The sequence below is a fragment of the Panthera onca genome, chromosome A1 (assembly GCF_046562875.1).
Source record: "Panthera onca isolate mPanOnc1 chromosome A1, mPanOnc1 haplotype 2, whole genome shotgun sequence".
In the NCBI taxonomy this organism is placed as follows: domain Eukaryota; kingdom Metazoa; phylum Chordata; class Mammalia; order Carnivora; family Felidae; genus Panthera; species Panthera onca.
Genome location: NC_138339.1, coordinates 12,600,906 through 12,617,368, shown reverse-complemented (window position 1 = coordinate 12,617,368; position 16,463 = coordinate 12,600,906). Strand labels below are relative to the sequence as shown.

The 16,463-nt window shown below is 42.7% G+C and overlaps 1 protein-coding gene across 2 annotated transcripts in view; it reads right to left on the bottom strand.

The window, feature by feature from the left end:
• Positions 1-16,463, bottom strand: part of FBXL7 (F-box and leucine rich repeat protein 7) — a 390,753-nt gene that overhangs the window by 326,111 nt on the left and 48,179 nt on the right. The window contains exon 2 of one of the 2 annotated variants that reach the window (XM_060634381.3): positions 5,334-5,496. The exons of the other annotated variant lie outside the window; for it this stretch is intronic. Coding sequence (XP_060490364.1) covers positions 5,334-5,391 — 58 coding nt within the window. The 5' untranslated portion in view covers positions 5,392-5,496. The remainder of the gene's footprint in view (positions 1-5,333; positions 5,497-16,463) is intronic. 2 annotated transcript variants of the gene reach the window in all.

Sequence of the window (16,463 nt, the reverse complement as noted above, 5' to 3'; positions counted from 1 at the left end):
CATTAAGAAAAAAATTTTTTTAAAGCAAAAAAAAAAAAAAAAAAAAAGACACCAACAGAAAGGAAAGGAGGGGAAAATATTTAATGGTCATCAAAAATGATCAAGAAACTAAAAGATCCAAGAAATACTGGAAGAACGATTTACAAAATGCCTCAGATTTTTTACGGGATAAACTGTCAATTCATTCAATAAATAGGCACTGGGCACCTACCATGATTCAAGGCCTGAGATACAAAGATAAAAGAGAACCGGATCCTGCCATTTTCAGGAGTTTAGGGACCCACTGAAGTCTAAGACATACAGACTAATTCTCAAACCTGGCTATACCTTCAAATCACCTGGAGGAGCTTTGTCAAATTACCAATGGCTGAGCTTACACCCAGGCCAATTACATAAGCATCTAAACTTTTGGGCGGTTCTTAAACACCTTTGAGCTAGACCATTAAGGTGGGCGGAGATGGCATTTCTAGTTGAAGAAGCTACAAGAGAAGAGTCACCGTGAGAGAAAATCAAGGGCATTTAACAGCTAAACATAAAAACAACTGGTTCAGTTCCCTCCATTTACAAGGTCTGAGAAGGGCAGTAAAAGAAAATAGAGTGGGTGAAAACCAGACCCTGGAGGGTGTTAAACTTTGGAGAAAATGGAGAAGCTCTATTTCTGAGAAAAGAGGAAAACTATACTTCAAAAACTTAAGCTTCCTAGAACTCTAATAATAGAGGGTCCAAGGGAAGAGGCAAAGGCGTGAAGTTGAGTGTCACGTCGAAGGCAATAAGCCCAAATGATAGCACTGGCTTCCCTTCATTCCCATAGAAACTCTCCTTGGCGGACTCCCCTTCGGCCTCACCCAGTGCACACTAGATTCCCTCAAGGGTCAGGGCTGGACCCTGCGGTCTTGTTACCCTGATTCGTTTTCCCTAGGTGATGTCATGTCTGTTCAGTCAGTTACCATCTGCGTACGCGTTTGGAAATTCTCCACCCAGACCTCACCCCCCATTCCGACTGTAACCCTAATTGCCTGTGTAACATCCATTCCCCTTGGACACACTGAAGTAACCACAAACTCACCATGTCCAAAATTGAACTCATCATATTCCTTACAAAGCCTAGGGCTCTTTATGCTTTTTTTTTCTCTGGAAATGGTACCACATCCCATCCAGTTACACAGGTCAGAGATTTGCATGTCATTCTTAACACTGTCTCTTTCACCCCCATACTTGGTCTACCACCAGGTCCTATGGATTCCACCTTGTGTATATCTCTTAGATCCCTCCTGCTCTCTCCCCCTCCGTCAGCACCTCCTTAGCCCGAGACGCCATCTTCCTTGTTTGTTTCCATAAAAGTTTCCACTCACTGACCCAAATTCACTCTTGTCTCCCTACCACCAAGTCACCAGTTCAAATTCCAAAACTAACCGTGTCACCACTTTACTCAAAATTCTTTCATGGCTTCCTATGGATCTTTTTTTTTTTTTAATGTTTATTTATTTATTTTGAGAGAGAGAGAAAGAGTGTGAGTGGGGTAGGGACAGAGAGAGGGAGAGGGAGAGGGAGAATCACAAGCAGGCTCCACAAGGGGCCTCAATCCCACGAACCGCAAGATCCTGACCTGAGCCCAAATCAAGAACTGGGTGGCTCAACCGACGGAGCCACCCAGGTGCCCCTGGTCTTACAATATTTAAAAACTTCCTCAGAAGGCCTGACTACATCTCCAACCAGCCACAAAAGCCTTTGTTTAGCCCTACACGTTTGCCACTCTTGCTCCCGCCACAGGGCCACTGGATGCACGGTTCCATCTGCCAAGAGCTTGGTATCCCTGTTTGGACTATTCAACTCCTTGGCCACCCCTCAGTTCCCAGTAAAGTCACGACTTCCTCCAGGCATCCTTCCCTGATCTCCCTGCCTTACCAGCGGTTTCCAACAGCAACTTGATCTGGATACAACTCTACGTTTGGTTGACTTACATTCGATGAAAGCATTTGCTTCACACTTGTGCGCCCACCAACGTAACCCCTAAATCATCCCAACGCGGGGCTGGGAAGAACCAAAAAATACGTAGGAGAGAGTGTGCCGGAGAGAGAGAATGGATTCAAGAGTTCTTCCGATTTAGAGATGCTAAATGTAACAAGGAGTAGGACTCAAAGATGATTACAAAGCTCTCGGGTCTGGATGACGAAGAAATACGAACCATCGGGTTACTCACGACACTGATTCTGATGGACTGATTTCATTTGTACGTGGTTTTCTTTGCTTTACTTTGCACCGTTCCAATCCCCACACCAAAACACACTATGCTTTTATTTAAAGCAAATGACCTAAAGTTGGCTGCTACCAGCACATTCCAGTCAAGCCCCAGCACAATAATTAGTGCAGGCTTACAAGTACTCCCACGGTAAGACCAACTCTCATCCCCTGCAGCATTAAATATGAAACACCCACATGCAGGGAAACGCTACCTCAGGGCAAACAAAACTTTCTTCATAGAGGAACGTTCAGTGCATGCACGAGTAATGAAGTTCGTGGACTGCTTCAACCCTGCGTAGTTTATTTTTAGTCTTAACCTAATTTCACTAGTCCAGAAATATTAACACATTATGTCTCCCACATCAGAATACTTTTCGTCATAAAATAATAAAGTACATATCCAAAGGCTGCTAAGATTTGAATTTATTTCACCCCAAAAAACACCCTTCTCTTGCGCTGGCAAATATTAGTTTGAACCTGAATTATTTTATGGAGCCTGGTAAGTTCCTGCTCAGTAAGTACTTCTGTTGTTAAGCCATATTTTATCCCTTTGCACTTTTACAGGGAAGGCATTAAAGTTTATTTTTTAAGGCAAAGCTGTTATATAATAAACCATTCTGGACATGACACAGTTTATGTATTCATAAAATGTTTCTGAGTTTCAAAAGATACATGTTAGAGAGTTATCGCACCTACAGGAGTTGCCAAATATTTGCAGTATTTTTGAAATAATAATAAGGACAGGTATACACAATAAAAAGCTACCAACCGATTTCTGGGAAAGCAAATTGCACTCCGAAGTCTTAAAGAGTTTCCTAGAAGTAAAGAAATTATGGGCTTCATTCTGTCTCTGCAAGATATCAAATGCAAGGGTAGCACTGAATTCTAACATATCAACTTTATGATGTACCCATAGGACTCAAAAGTTCCCAGCTATATTATTCTCCTTTGGTGGGAAGTTGGAAGAAATGGTACAAATTTGGTTAATGCTTATCTACATATATGATGCTGTAAATCAAAGACCACACAGTAAACTATCAATCGGACTGGACAGACTTATATCCACGGTCTCCAGGGACGGGAGGCACACTGACTTTATTCATCAGTGTTGACCCGCCGAAGCAGGGCACCCGTGAGGTGGACAGGACAGCTCCTGACAAAACAGACCATCTAATTTACGTTGGCAAGAGCCACTGCCTGCATCAGACCATCTGCTTTCTGGGAGAAACAAAGAAAATTCCAGAGTGCAACAGTAATACTGCCTTCCCGTGCAGTGAGGAGGGATGCCTGTCATTGGATTCCCTCTTCTGCCAAGACCTCTTCCCTCTTTCTACCAAGCAAACGAAAACGACGGTGACTTTTGATAAATAGGGTAAAAGCTTTTTCTTTTTCTGAGCTGGCTTGACCATCTCATTGGCAAGATGGAGAAGCCTTCCTTAAATCTTTCTGCAGTAGTATTCTTCATCACCCCCTACTGCTTGCTACCTCTCTACTTCGAGAAAATGAGAACGCACGTCCTTTTGTAAACACTATACTTTCTCCAGAGACTCAAAGACATGACAGCTCAGAGTTCTTCAGTATGACGGAGCAAACATTGAGCTGTTGCAATGCTCACTGGGCCTTAGAGTTAAAAAGAGTTAACGGGCACCCGGGTGGCTCAGTCGGTTAAGCGTCCGATTTCCGTTCAGGTCATGATCTCAGTTTGTGGGTTCGAGTCCCACGTTGGGCTCTGTGCCGACGGCTCAGAGCCTGGAGCCTGCTTCGGATTCTGTGTCTCCCTCTCTCTCTGTTTCTCCTTTGCTTGCGCTCTCTCTCTCTCTCTCAAAAATGAATAAACATAAATAAATAAATAGAGATGACATTTGGGCGGTCTCCCTTCAAAGATTCCGCGGTGTATTAAAGAAGACAAACATCTGCTATAAACAAATAAGTGAAGTAACAGGTACTGTGAGACACAAGCAAGAGAATGGGAAATGGTTATTTTTGCTAATGAATTTTGGACCTGGAAAGGCTTTTCCAGGACCCAGGGTGAGGCATATTCTCTGCATCACCTCCTGATCCCTCCCTAACAAGGAAAACTATGTTTATGTGGCTAAATGAGTTACTATAAACCATTAAGTCGTAAGAGACGGCCTTAAACGTAGAAAAGGGGTTTTAAAAAAAGGCTAAGGAGTATTTTCAGGGTGCATCAGGGGGCATGGGGCTCACACTCCTTTGCCTTGGGCATGAAAGAAGAAAGGAGATTTCGGGCATTTGCTTTCGGAGTGAATATTGAACCAGGCTGGTGCCTGCCCACTCTTCCCCAGTTCATCTTTTAGCTGGTGCAGTATAGCTGGGAAGCAGCTGGCACGAGCTGGGGCCAGTACAGATGGCTCTGCGGAAGCTACTCCACAACGTGGCATGTTGTGTCCCTCCACACAACACTTAAAGCCTCTAAAGAACTCTGCAATTACAAAATGCTTCCCTTTCCCCTCTCTGGTTTTATCTCCATTACTTTCTAAAGCAAGCATTATTACTTCAGCTGCAAAAAGCATAAATGAGGGGCGCCTGGGTGAGTCAGTCGGCTGAGCGTCCAACTTCGGCTCAGGTCATGATCTCACGGTTCGTGGGTTCGAGCCCCGCGACGGGCTCTGTGCGGACAGCTCAGAGCCTGGAGCCTGCTTCGGATTCTGTGTCTCCCTCTCTCTCTCTGCTCCTCCCCCGCTCATGCTCTGTCTCTCTCTCTCTCCTTCAAAAGTTAAAAAAAAAAAAAAAAACGTTAAAGAAAAAGCATAAATGAAGCGTCAGAAAGGTGAAATTAGTACCCCCAAATGACTCCAATAGTATTGTTAAAACCATGTGGGTGGACCCAGAAGCCCTGATACCCCAAATAACAAACTGGTGAGTCACAGCCATTTATAAAATAAAAGTTGGATATATCATATGAAACTACAAATTTCTAGAACCCTTGAAAAATTGAAATCTGGAAACTAAAACAGTTCTGGGCTAATTCCATGTGCTAGTAACAGGGTAGGAGGCAGAGCATTTGAGCACCAATTAATTCTCTACCATCTAAACCAGCCCGTTCCAGATGATCTACGCATTCACCTGACCTGTTGGCATCTGAGGGCAGCTGCTAAACCATATGGCAAGTGGCAGGGGACATCTCATCCAAAACGCTCAGAATACCCTTCTCCTTTAGGTCATCTCCAGCGTGATTCCATTCACACAAATTTCGTCCAAATGTCGTCTGCTCGACCACGTCACCTAATGTACCTAAACAGTGATGGAAAATACATCCTCTGGAAAAGTCTGTCTATACCCCGATCGAATCATTTTACTGTTATAAATGATCTACATATTTGTGGAGAATAAAGGCCACTGGATTCCAATTGCTGTCTCTAGCCCTATTTCCGCCTCCCCATGTTAAAGCAGACACTTTAATCTCCTGGCGTCCTACGCCTGTTCATTGGCCAATGACTATGGAATAGGTCAAGGTTTAGAGGTCTTGGAAGGTTCCCAAAGTCACTCCTATTGTCACTGGTATAATTCTAAAGAATGAACACCCAAACTAGGGCATTCTCAGTTTCTACTTTTCTAGTTAAAAGACATTATTTGGAGGGACGCCTGGGTGGTTCAGTCAGTTAAGCGTCCAACTTCAGCTCAGGTCATAATCTCACGGTTCGTGAGTTCGAGCCCCCCGTCTGACTCTGTGCCGACAGCTCCGAGTCTGGAGCCTGCTTCGGATTCTGTGTCTCCCTCTCTCTCTCTGCCCCTCTCCCACTCGCTCTCTGTCTCTCAAAAACGAATAAACGTTAAAAAAAATTTTTTTAAAGACATTATTTGGGGGAAAAAAGGCACCATTGATTTAAATGGCAGTCAAACTGTTGGTTAGGTTTTATGACTCCAGTTCCATTTTGGGATTTGAATTCGCCTGTGGAAAACAGATGTTTAGCTGCTAAAACAATAACATTTTAAAGTTTAATTTCACAAAAATTAAAGCACAGCTATAACCCAGAAGCTCAAAAGGAACCAGCCCACACAGTTATAGTCAGATGAGGGGCAAACAGTCTCCCAAGTCTCTGCTGAGGGGTGCACAGAGCTGCAGAAAACACACACCCTCCAACCTGACACTGGAAGGTAGTTTTCTGAAAGCCAGCAAGTGCACGGGGCCAGCCTGGAGTGAGAAGTGGACAGCCCATGGCCTTGAGCAGGGCCGGTCAGCCACAGATGCTGGCCACGTCCTTTTCTCTTGGATCTGCACACTCCGAATTGAGCAGAATAGCACAATTCTAATGACAAGACAGAGGCAGGGTTCAGGAAAGGGAACGGGGCTCTCCGTATAGACTGTCTAGATCCCCAAGTCACAGTCACTGAAGTTCATCTGCAAAGCAGACTCGCATTTTCTAATTAATTCAATTCAACTAATATCGTTTCGTTGGGAAGGAAAGTAAACTTTGGGGACTTTTTTCTCCTACAGACGAGGAGATATTTTTAGACTTATTTCATTTACATTTGAGCAAACCACCCAATTTTTCCTGGCCTCTGTTGGCTGGTACATAAGATGGAAGGATTTACTTCGGTACCCACTAACTTTCTTTCCAATCCAGTTCCATGCTTGTATGGCTTTCTACTAAGTTCATACGCTTCCGCAATACAAAACAAGCAAGCAAACAAACAAACAAACACGGGCGTTCTTTTTTTCTTCCAAATTACAGAGCGGAACATTAAATTTCAAAGTCTTTAATATTCTACTTCATAGTTCATAAGCAAAAAGAACCCTTTTTCCTCTATGAATAAAATGCATGAACTAAAGAGAGATCTCAGAGTATGGCAGTCGTCAATTATCCACAAGAAAAAAAACAGTCCCCTAATTTGGAGACAGGCAAGGATGAAAAGGCGGAGCACAGGAGATGTTTAGGGAAGTGAAATTACTCTGCATGGCACCACAAATGTGGGTACCTGTCATTCTGTATTTGTCCGAACTCACTGGATGTCCAGCACCTATAAGGCTCCTAATGTAAGCGATGGCCTCTGGGTGACAATGATGCGTCAGTGCAGGTTCATCAATTACAATCAATGTCCCACTCTGGTGGCGATGTTGATGGGGCAGCCTGTGCATATGTGGGTCAGGTGATATTTGGAAAATCTCTGTACCTTTCGCTCTATTTTCTGTGAACCTGAAATTGCTCTAAAACATAAAGTCTTTATTTAAAAAAAGAGAGAGAGAGAGAGAGAAGAAAGAAACCAGGTTTAAAAAAAAAAAAAAAGCCTGAAAAGTAATGTTCAGGAGCTGCTGGCGTGATTAAAATGAAGAGTGCTGATGCCTCTGGGGTGCCTGGGTGGCTCAGTTGGTTAAGCGTCCAGCTTTGGCTCAGGTCACAGTCCTACAGTTGGTGAGTTCAAGCCCCTCTCTGCTGTCAGCGTGGAGCCCGCTGACAGTTTCTACTTTTCTACTTAAAAGACATTATTTGGAGGGACGCCTGGGTGGTTCGCTCAGTTAAGTGTCCAACTTTAGCTCAGGTCATAATCTCGCGGTTAGTGAGTTCGAGCCCCCTTTGGAGCCCACTTTGGACTCTCCGTCCCCCTCTTTTTCTGCCTCTCCACCGCCAAAATAAATAAAAAATATTTTTAAAAAGAGAGAGAAAGAGAGAGAGAGCGCTGATGCCCTCACAGCTCTACAGGTTCAAAACTGTCGTGGGTGCGCAGTACGGTATGAAGCGGATAAATACACATCATTTGGATCAAAATGACTGTTCTCTCAGCAGCCCCACTGGAAGGAGCCTGTCTGCCTCAATGCCTACCTGGGGAGAAAAAAATGGTTCTGCAACCAACCTTCTCTGACAACCTTTCTACACGTATAAATACAACATGTATCTCAAAAGTCATTTGCACATTTCCGGGAGAAAGGTTAAGTCACTACAGGTAGGTCACGAAAGGCAGGACATACAATGTTGGACAGCGCATGTCACACCAGTGCCAAGGAACCTGTCCTATTTGATTCTCTTTCAGAGACTGCAGAAAAAGTAGTCCTTTGCTTTTTCTTTTTTTTAATTTTTTTTTTAACATTTATTTATTTTTGAGACAGAGAGAGACAGAGCATGAACGGGGGAGGGGCAGAGAGAGAGGGAGACACAGAATCAGAAGCAGGCTCCAGGCTCCGGGCCATCGGCCCAGAGCCTGATGCGGGGCTCGAACTCACAGACTGCAAGATCGTGACCTGAGCTGAAGTCGGACGCTCAACCGACTGAGCCACCCAGGCGCCCTGAGTCCTCTGCTTTTTTCAAATGCTTGAAACATCTATTCCTTTGCGATAAAACAGGTTTCTCAAAAACTTGCTTCTTGTACAAAATGTAACATTAGCGGGGTTGGAACTAGCATCTTGGTCCCAAAATTCACGTTCCCGTTTACAAAGCCAAGGTCCTTCCTCTCCCCGAGTGTTTGCTCTGAGTCACGTCCCTTATAGCCACACCTCGCTCAGTGCAGCTCAGTGTGTTGAGTTCACCACATTGAATTAAATGGTTTACAGACATCCTTGGGGAAAATTACTCAACTATTGTTTGGTATTCCTAAGTTGGCTCGCCTAAATAAAACAAAAGAAGCCAATGCCCCTTTGCCAACTGCACTTATAATTGAAATGTTAGTTGTTCCTTTTTACTATTTATGCTCAAGTTTTTAAAAAAAAAAAAAAAAAAAAAAAAAGCATACCGGAGCACAGGTTCTTGGAAACCTGCTCAATGTAAGTCTCAAACCCATCCAACTCTGTTTCGATACAATAGTAAACTTGGACCCCACACTCGCACTACAACATAAAAACGTCTACATCCTGAAGCATTTTACATCATCTTCAATCTATTTTCAATACAAGAAACAGAAGAGATGTGAATTTTCCAGGACAGACTGCTGTAAATGTCTCATTCTCCTGTCTTCCAAGTTTTTCTTCTTCCTATCCTTTAAAAACAACATCTTTTTTGGCATGCGTACTGCTTAATTTTACGTGTCAATCTGACTGAATCCCAGGGTGCCCAGATACTTGGTCAAACATTATTCTGGATGTGAGAGTGAGCGTGTTTTGGGTGAGATTAACATCTGAACTGGTAGACTAAATAAAGCAGATACCCTCTCTGAGGCGGGTGGGCCTCATCCAATCAGTTGACGGCCAGAATAGAACAAAAAAGGCTAGTAAGTAAGAGAGAAAACTCCACCTGCCTGACTCCTTGGGCTGGGATTCCATTCTTGGTTGACTCTGGACTTGAACTGAAACACTGGCTCTTACATAGTCTTGAGGCTGCCAGTATTCACTGGAACCCCACCACTGCCCTCCTCCAGCTTCCCAACTACAGATCTTGGGACTCGCCAGCCTCCATAATTGTAGAAGCCAATATCTATATATACACACAGCTATATACAATACACACATATACACACCCTACTGGTTCTGTTTCTCTTGAGAAATGCTGACTAATACAACATGGCATACAGACACATGACCATGTTTCGGCCATTTCTCCTTTTACAGTGTTATAACCAAACCATAAGCTAGTTTCCCTGAATGAAGACGAAGGTTTTCTTCCATTTGAATATTACCTTTACCCAGCTTCACATTTTTACAGTAAAAACGTGGTGTCATGTTAGAAACAGTCTAGGCTTCAATAAACATTTTCGTCATGGAAACTTGACAAACTTTTCTTAAGCACAAGCTAATCATATTTTTATGGCATGGAAAAATCATATCAGAAAGACAGGAAAATGCAGCCAACTGCCATTCACTTTAATGGAAAAGATCATAGGCCTTTTTTTCTCCCTAAAATAGGAAAACCTACTATTTTTATTACCGTGATTTTAATAGCAGCATATTGGAAACATCTATAAATGCTTGGTTTTATTTGCTTTTCCAAAGTTGTATCTTTATTTCAAAAAGAAGCCACACACACATACATCATAGCATTTTTCTTATGTTTTGAAAGACTTAAGATGTTTTCTTTTTTTATGAAGGCCACATAAGCGTTACCAGGCTTTTTAATATCAGTGCTGTGCATCATCACTACGGGAGCCAGAAGAACAAACCTTGCGACATCTGAATGTGTTTCGGGCATATTGCGCACCGAGTTGCATTTTATCCATAAAACTCTCACTAAGCGGACTTCTGTGGGTTTAGTGTCAGAACCTTTCCGAAAGCCATTTGGAATCCTGGATCTTGGACCCCATTCAAAGTAGGAGGAGAGAAAGGGGGCCCGCCAGGCTCCATCGGTAGAGTATGCAAATCTTGATCTCCGGGTTGCAAGTGCAAGCCGGGCATACAGATCACTTAAAAGGAAAACAAAATAACAAAATAAACTAAGAGGAGAGAGGAAGAAAGTGACATGGTGGTTCACCAGTCGACTGAAATGGCAAACAAGATAGGTTTTCCTTTATTAAACTGTACTTCAGGTATTTTTCTCATTCATTTTGCATTTCTGGTTCTGATGTTGAGAGTAGACATCTATTTATTATTTTTGCATTTAATAAATCTTATGAACACTGCCATTCACTTTCAGAATTTTCTTTGAGATAATCTAGTGAGGTGCACTAAATATACCATGTGTCTGCGCACACACGCACACACACACACACACACACAGATATTATTGACCTCATAACTGTCTAGTCTACTAGATTGAGGCTGAAAATTATTCTTATTTTTTTCTCCTTTTTTAAATTTAAATTCAAGTTAGTTAACATACAGTGTAGTCCTGGCTGCAGGAGTAGAACCCAGTGATTCATCTCTTACATATGACACCCAGTGCTTATCTCAAAAAGTTCCCTCCTTAATGCCAGTCACCCATTTAGCCCATCCCCCCACTCACCCCTCCAGCAACCCTCAGTTTGTTTTCTGTATTTAAGTATTTAAGAGTCTCTTATGGTTTGCCTCCCTCACCAGAGTCAGAATTTAAGAATGGCCATTTATAGGGGTGCCTGAGTGGCTTAGTTGGTTAAGCGTCTGACTGTTGATTTCAGCTCAGGTCATGATCTCACAGTTTGTGAGTTCGAGCCCTGCATCAGACTCTGAGCTGACAGTGTGGAGTCGGCTTGGGATTCTCTCTCTCTCTCTCTCTCTCTCTCTCTCTCTCTCCCCTGTCTCTCAGCCCTTCCCCTGCACCCTCTCTAAATAAATAAATAACCCTTAAAAAAAAAGAAAAAAAAAGAATGGCCATTTATACTGAAATAGAAAAAAAAAAAAAAACCCCAACAACAACAACACAATCCACAACTGTTCCCTTGTTTTACATTAATATAACAAAAATGCACATTATAGTCTTTCTTATAATTCTTATTTATACCAAGAACCATTTATTAGGAAGAATAGTATATCCCAACTTTTAATAAAGAAAAGTTGGTTAGTAACTAAATGGTTCAATATACACTGGAAAGAATGAGGACAGAAAAAAAAATAATAAAACACAATTCATCTGTTAAATGTGCTAACCGGGATGAACAGTTGCCAATGACTGCACTAAAAGAGACTTTATAAGAAATGAATTTATTTATTTTAAATGCTGAGACTGGACATTTTAAAACATGATGAAACACTCAGACACAGAGTGACTGGATGTAACCACCCATTTTTATTTCAAATATTTAGAAAGCAAAGGCACGACTCTGCGGCTTGACATATCCCAAGAGTACTTCGGCCCAGAACTTCCTTTATGAGGCATCAAGCCTTCCCAAGCCCAAATAATTCCCCAAGTACCTTAGATTCATTTTCCACAAGTAAGGAAGGATCAATTTTAAAGTGTAATGTTCTGCCTGCCAAAACATCAGCCGGACAGGAATGTTCAAAGGTGCAAGTTCAAGTAGAGACTCCTGATTCCATACAGGAGCTGGAGAACACGCTCTTGAGGCAAGCTTCAGAAGCCAGGAGCACAGAGGAAAGGGGGGATGATGTCCTATAAAGAGAACTTGGCTTCTCCAAGGGTTGTTTCAAACAGGAGAGTGACAAATACTAGCAATAAACAGCTAGAAGCGACTTACAGTGCTCGTTACTGCTAAAGAGGCTTTAGCAACTGTGCCGAACTCACCAAATGTCCAAAGCCATTCTCTTAAGAATAGTTGAGCACAGAAAACAAATGGAAGGCTGCTTTCTGCTTTCCATGCAAGGTCTGATGCATAAATAGCAGAGCACAATTTATAGGACAAAGTAGGTTTCAAGGATCAGTCCCTATTGTTCTGGTTCCTACAATGAAGTTCTATTTGGTCAAGCAAATGTTAGCCTAGCTCTGTGTCACACACCATGCTGGGCTCTGAAGACGAGAAGATGAGTAAATCATTATCAATGAAAAACGCTTTGACATTTTTTTTTTTTTTTACAAACTCCAGCAGTCCCACCCCTAGGAATACATACCTCGGAAATACCTCTGTACCTCGGCGCCCAAAGACATAAAGCGCTGTTCACAATGGCCTCAAAACAATCAGAATAGGTGAATAATTTGTGCTATATTCTCTAATTACCCTTTTTAACGTTGAAAATCATCCCTGCATAGCCGGGTCCCCAGCCTCTCTCATGCCTTACTTTTATGCACAATAATTATTAACATCTAATCTATGAACATTATGACAATTTGTGTTGTTTAGCATCTGTGTTTCTACCTGAAACTTAAGTTCCATGAGGGCAGGCATTTTTTTTTTTTTGAGGGCAAGGATTTTGATCTCGCTTTATTCACCACTACTTCTGTCCGCACAGCCTAGAATGGCACCTGGCACGTGAAAGGAATTTGGCAATATATGTGGAAAGGAGAGGGGAAGGGATACAGACAGGGAGAGAGAAGCAAAAGAAAGAACAGAGGTAGAGAAGAATGGAGGGAGGAAGACAGGCAAGAAATTGCTAGAAACAGTGAAAATCAAAGAACTAAAGACAACTACCAGCTTAACAGGAGCAATTCTCATGACTATAACGCTGACTGGGGGAAAACAAAACAAAACAAAACAAAAAAAACGAGATGGAAAAGAATACATACAGGCTGATTCCATTTACTTTCGATTCCAAATAGGCAAAACTAATGTTACGATCCGTACATAACTAGAAGAGCTGTAAAGAGAACAGCAAAGGTGTGGCACACACAAAATCTGATGCAGATACCTTGAGAGGGTGACGGAATTGCAGAGAACGCAGGGAGGACTTGAAGCGTGTTGGAACACCGCATTCCTTAAGTTGGACTGTGAGTTTACACTTTATTATGAGTCCCCATACCTCATACATGTAGTGAACATGCTTATGAATTTCATAATGCATACAAAACAGCAAGTCACTTGGGCCTACTCCCTGGTGAGAAAGACCTGACGAGAGAAGAATCCAGAATCCAGCGGGACAGAGGCACGAGCATGGGCTGTGGAGCACCCAGGTGGCGGGTCCACCCAGAACCCCATGTGGTTCTAAATGCTTCCTTTCATAGTGATAAAGGGATTGGTCTCCAATGGCCACGTGATTTATATATTTTTAAACCTGTAGTTCATTGAAGACAAGCCTCTTAAATAACTGTTAGTAGTATTTTAACAAAGAAATCTCACCCAGCCTCAACAGAATTTGGGAGGCAGAGGAACCAGAAAAAAATACTTCACTGGGTATTATTAAGGTCATTTGGGTGGGTGCTATTAAGAATCAATTGCTGGGGACCTGGGGGGCTCAGTCGGGTAAGCCTCCGACTTCAGCTCAGGTCATGATCTCATGGTTCGTGGGTTTGAGCCCCGCATCGGGCTCTGTGCTGACAGCACAGAGCCTGGAACCTGCTTGGGATTCTGTGTCTTACTCTCTGCCCCCTGTGTTCGCTTGCTCTCTCTGTCGCAAAAATCAATAAACATTAAAAACAAATTTTAATAAATAAATAAGAATCAACTGCCTATAATTGCATGAACTACTTTGTTCTGCTATATGTTCACTAAGTATTTATTCAGAAACTAATACTGAGGGGCGCCTGGATGGTTTAGTCCATTAGACTCTTGACTTTGGCTCAGGTCACGATCTCCCAGTTCATGAGTTCGAGGCCCTGCTTGGGATTCTGTCTCTCCCTCTCTCCGCCCCTCCCCTGCTTGCTCTCTATTTCTCTCTCAAAACCAAACAAAAATAAACTTAAAAAAATAAACTATTAAGGAGTAGCAGTAATGTGCAAGGTACTGGCTAAGTACATGGGAAGGTACAAACGTGGAAAATGTCATCAGCGAGCTCATATGCCAGTGTTAAGACATGTATTTAATGATCATAGCATATGTGTAGGTGTCAGGGATGCCCCAAAAAACAGAAAGGACTGTGCCTGTCGGGTTTTGCATGAAGTCACAAGAGGAAGTGAGCAGTTCATTCTTAGGGCAAGAAAAGAAACAATGTGTGCGTTGCTGAATGTTGCCTTGCCTTTCGTTATTCACTGTAGGTTCTATTCCTTATCCTCAACTTAATCATTCATGCCTCCAGGTCTTTTACTGCCAAAGCAGTATCAGCTATGTTGCAAATCTTCCAAATCTTTGCTCTAACTCCACTAATCTCTCTCTCTTTTTTCTTTTTGATTGACGTTTTGCTTCATCAAATTCTAGATGCATTTTGAACAATGAGGAACTCGGCAAAAAATAACTTTTTTGTCCTCTGCTCAAGGGATGTGTGTAAAACTATCCCACAGAATAATGAAAGGGGTCTTCTATAAACGATTTCTGGACCACTTTCAGTGACTATTACTTAGGGCAAGTCACTTAAGTTCCCCGATGCCACTGTCTCAGTTACAAATTAAGGAAGTTAAGACTACACGTCCAGGGACACTTATGAAACACAAATGCACGCACACACACCCATATATGATACACGTACAGATGTAATTTCTATCACAGTGATATTTTTCATTGTCAACACCATGACTCTTCAGTCTTCCAATGGTCACGTGAATATAGGACGTCAGCCCTTTCACAATCTCACATTAGATTAGATTAGATTAGATTAGATTAGATTAGATTAACAGCACCCGGTTGAAGGGTTTCCAGTTGCTTTGGACATATGCCTTCTCTCAGCACTTCATGTCTTCTGGATGTGTCTTTAACTTGAATCTTTTTTTTTTTTTTTAATTTTTTTTTATTTTTGGGACAGAGAGAGACAGAGCATGAACGGGGGAGGGGCAGAGAGAGAGGGAGACACAGAATCGGAAACAGGCTCCAGGCTCCAAGCCATCAGCCCAGAACCTGACGCGGGGCTCGAACTCACAGACCGCGAGATCGTGACCCGAGCTGAAGTCAGACGCTTAACCGACTGCGCCACCCAGGCGCCCCTAACTTGAATCTTTTATCTTCCGATGCATTCTCCTTCCCCAAACACAACTTCATATGTGTCGCTTCACATATAGTGTCTGAACAAGCAAACGTACAACTACTAGACCACCGCTACGGCCGCTACTCACAATGACTCATGGGGAGGGAGCATTTATTAAGTGCCAGGCACTGTCCTCAATGTTTTACCTGTATTAGCTCATTTAATTCCCAGAACAACCCACGGGGCATTAAGTACCTTGTGGAGATGGCATGGCCTGCGTGGAGGAATGTGAATCTAGATGGTCTAGCTCTAGGGTATAGTCCTAACCCAAGCCACTGTTATAAATGCCAGAACTGTGGATGCTTTCCTACACACACACACATTTGATTTGTCTGATACTGTAAAGGATACAAAAGCAGCCTCAGAAGAGAGAAGAAAATAATTCTCTCTGAAATAAACCTGACTTGGACACCATTCAACGTGGGTTTAAATCCAAATACCCAAAGGGTCGCATATGTGTGCCCTCATCTACGAGGAGGTGCTATTGCTTGGGTCCAGTTTAAAGCCTCCGGTTTATTTTTGGAATCCAGATTCTGGGAACAAGCTATTTCCATATTCAATCCCTTGGGCATAGCAAGCTGGGTACTTAGAAACCACATATGCCATTTAGAGACAAACCCAGCCTGGCACCTATGTGGTGCCCTTGGCCAGCTCCCGTTGGCCTGGCAGCAATAAAAAACAAGGCATGAGCCAGAATCCGTGCTCTGTGTTCTGAAGGGAAGTGAAGATTTATCCTCTTGGAAAGAGAAGGAAAAACCAACCCAGCCTCTTCTGGCTCCTGAAGGTTGCAGCTGAGGCTGGTGCTGTTAATAAGATGTTCACTCTGCAAAATATCCCACTGGGAGGTTTTCTCCCTTTCTTTTCTTCTTTCACTTTTAGCAAATCTTGGCAAAAACACTTGCCATTTTAACCACTTTTAAGTGCC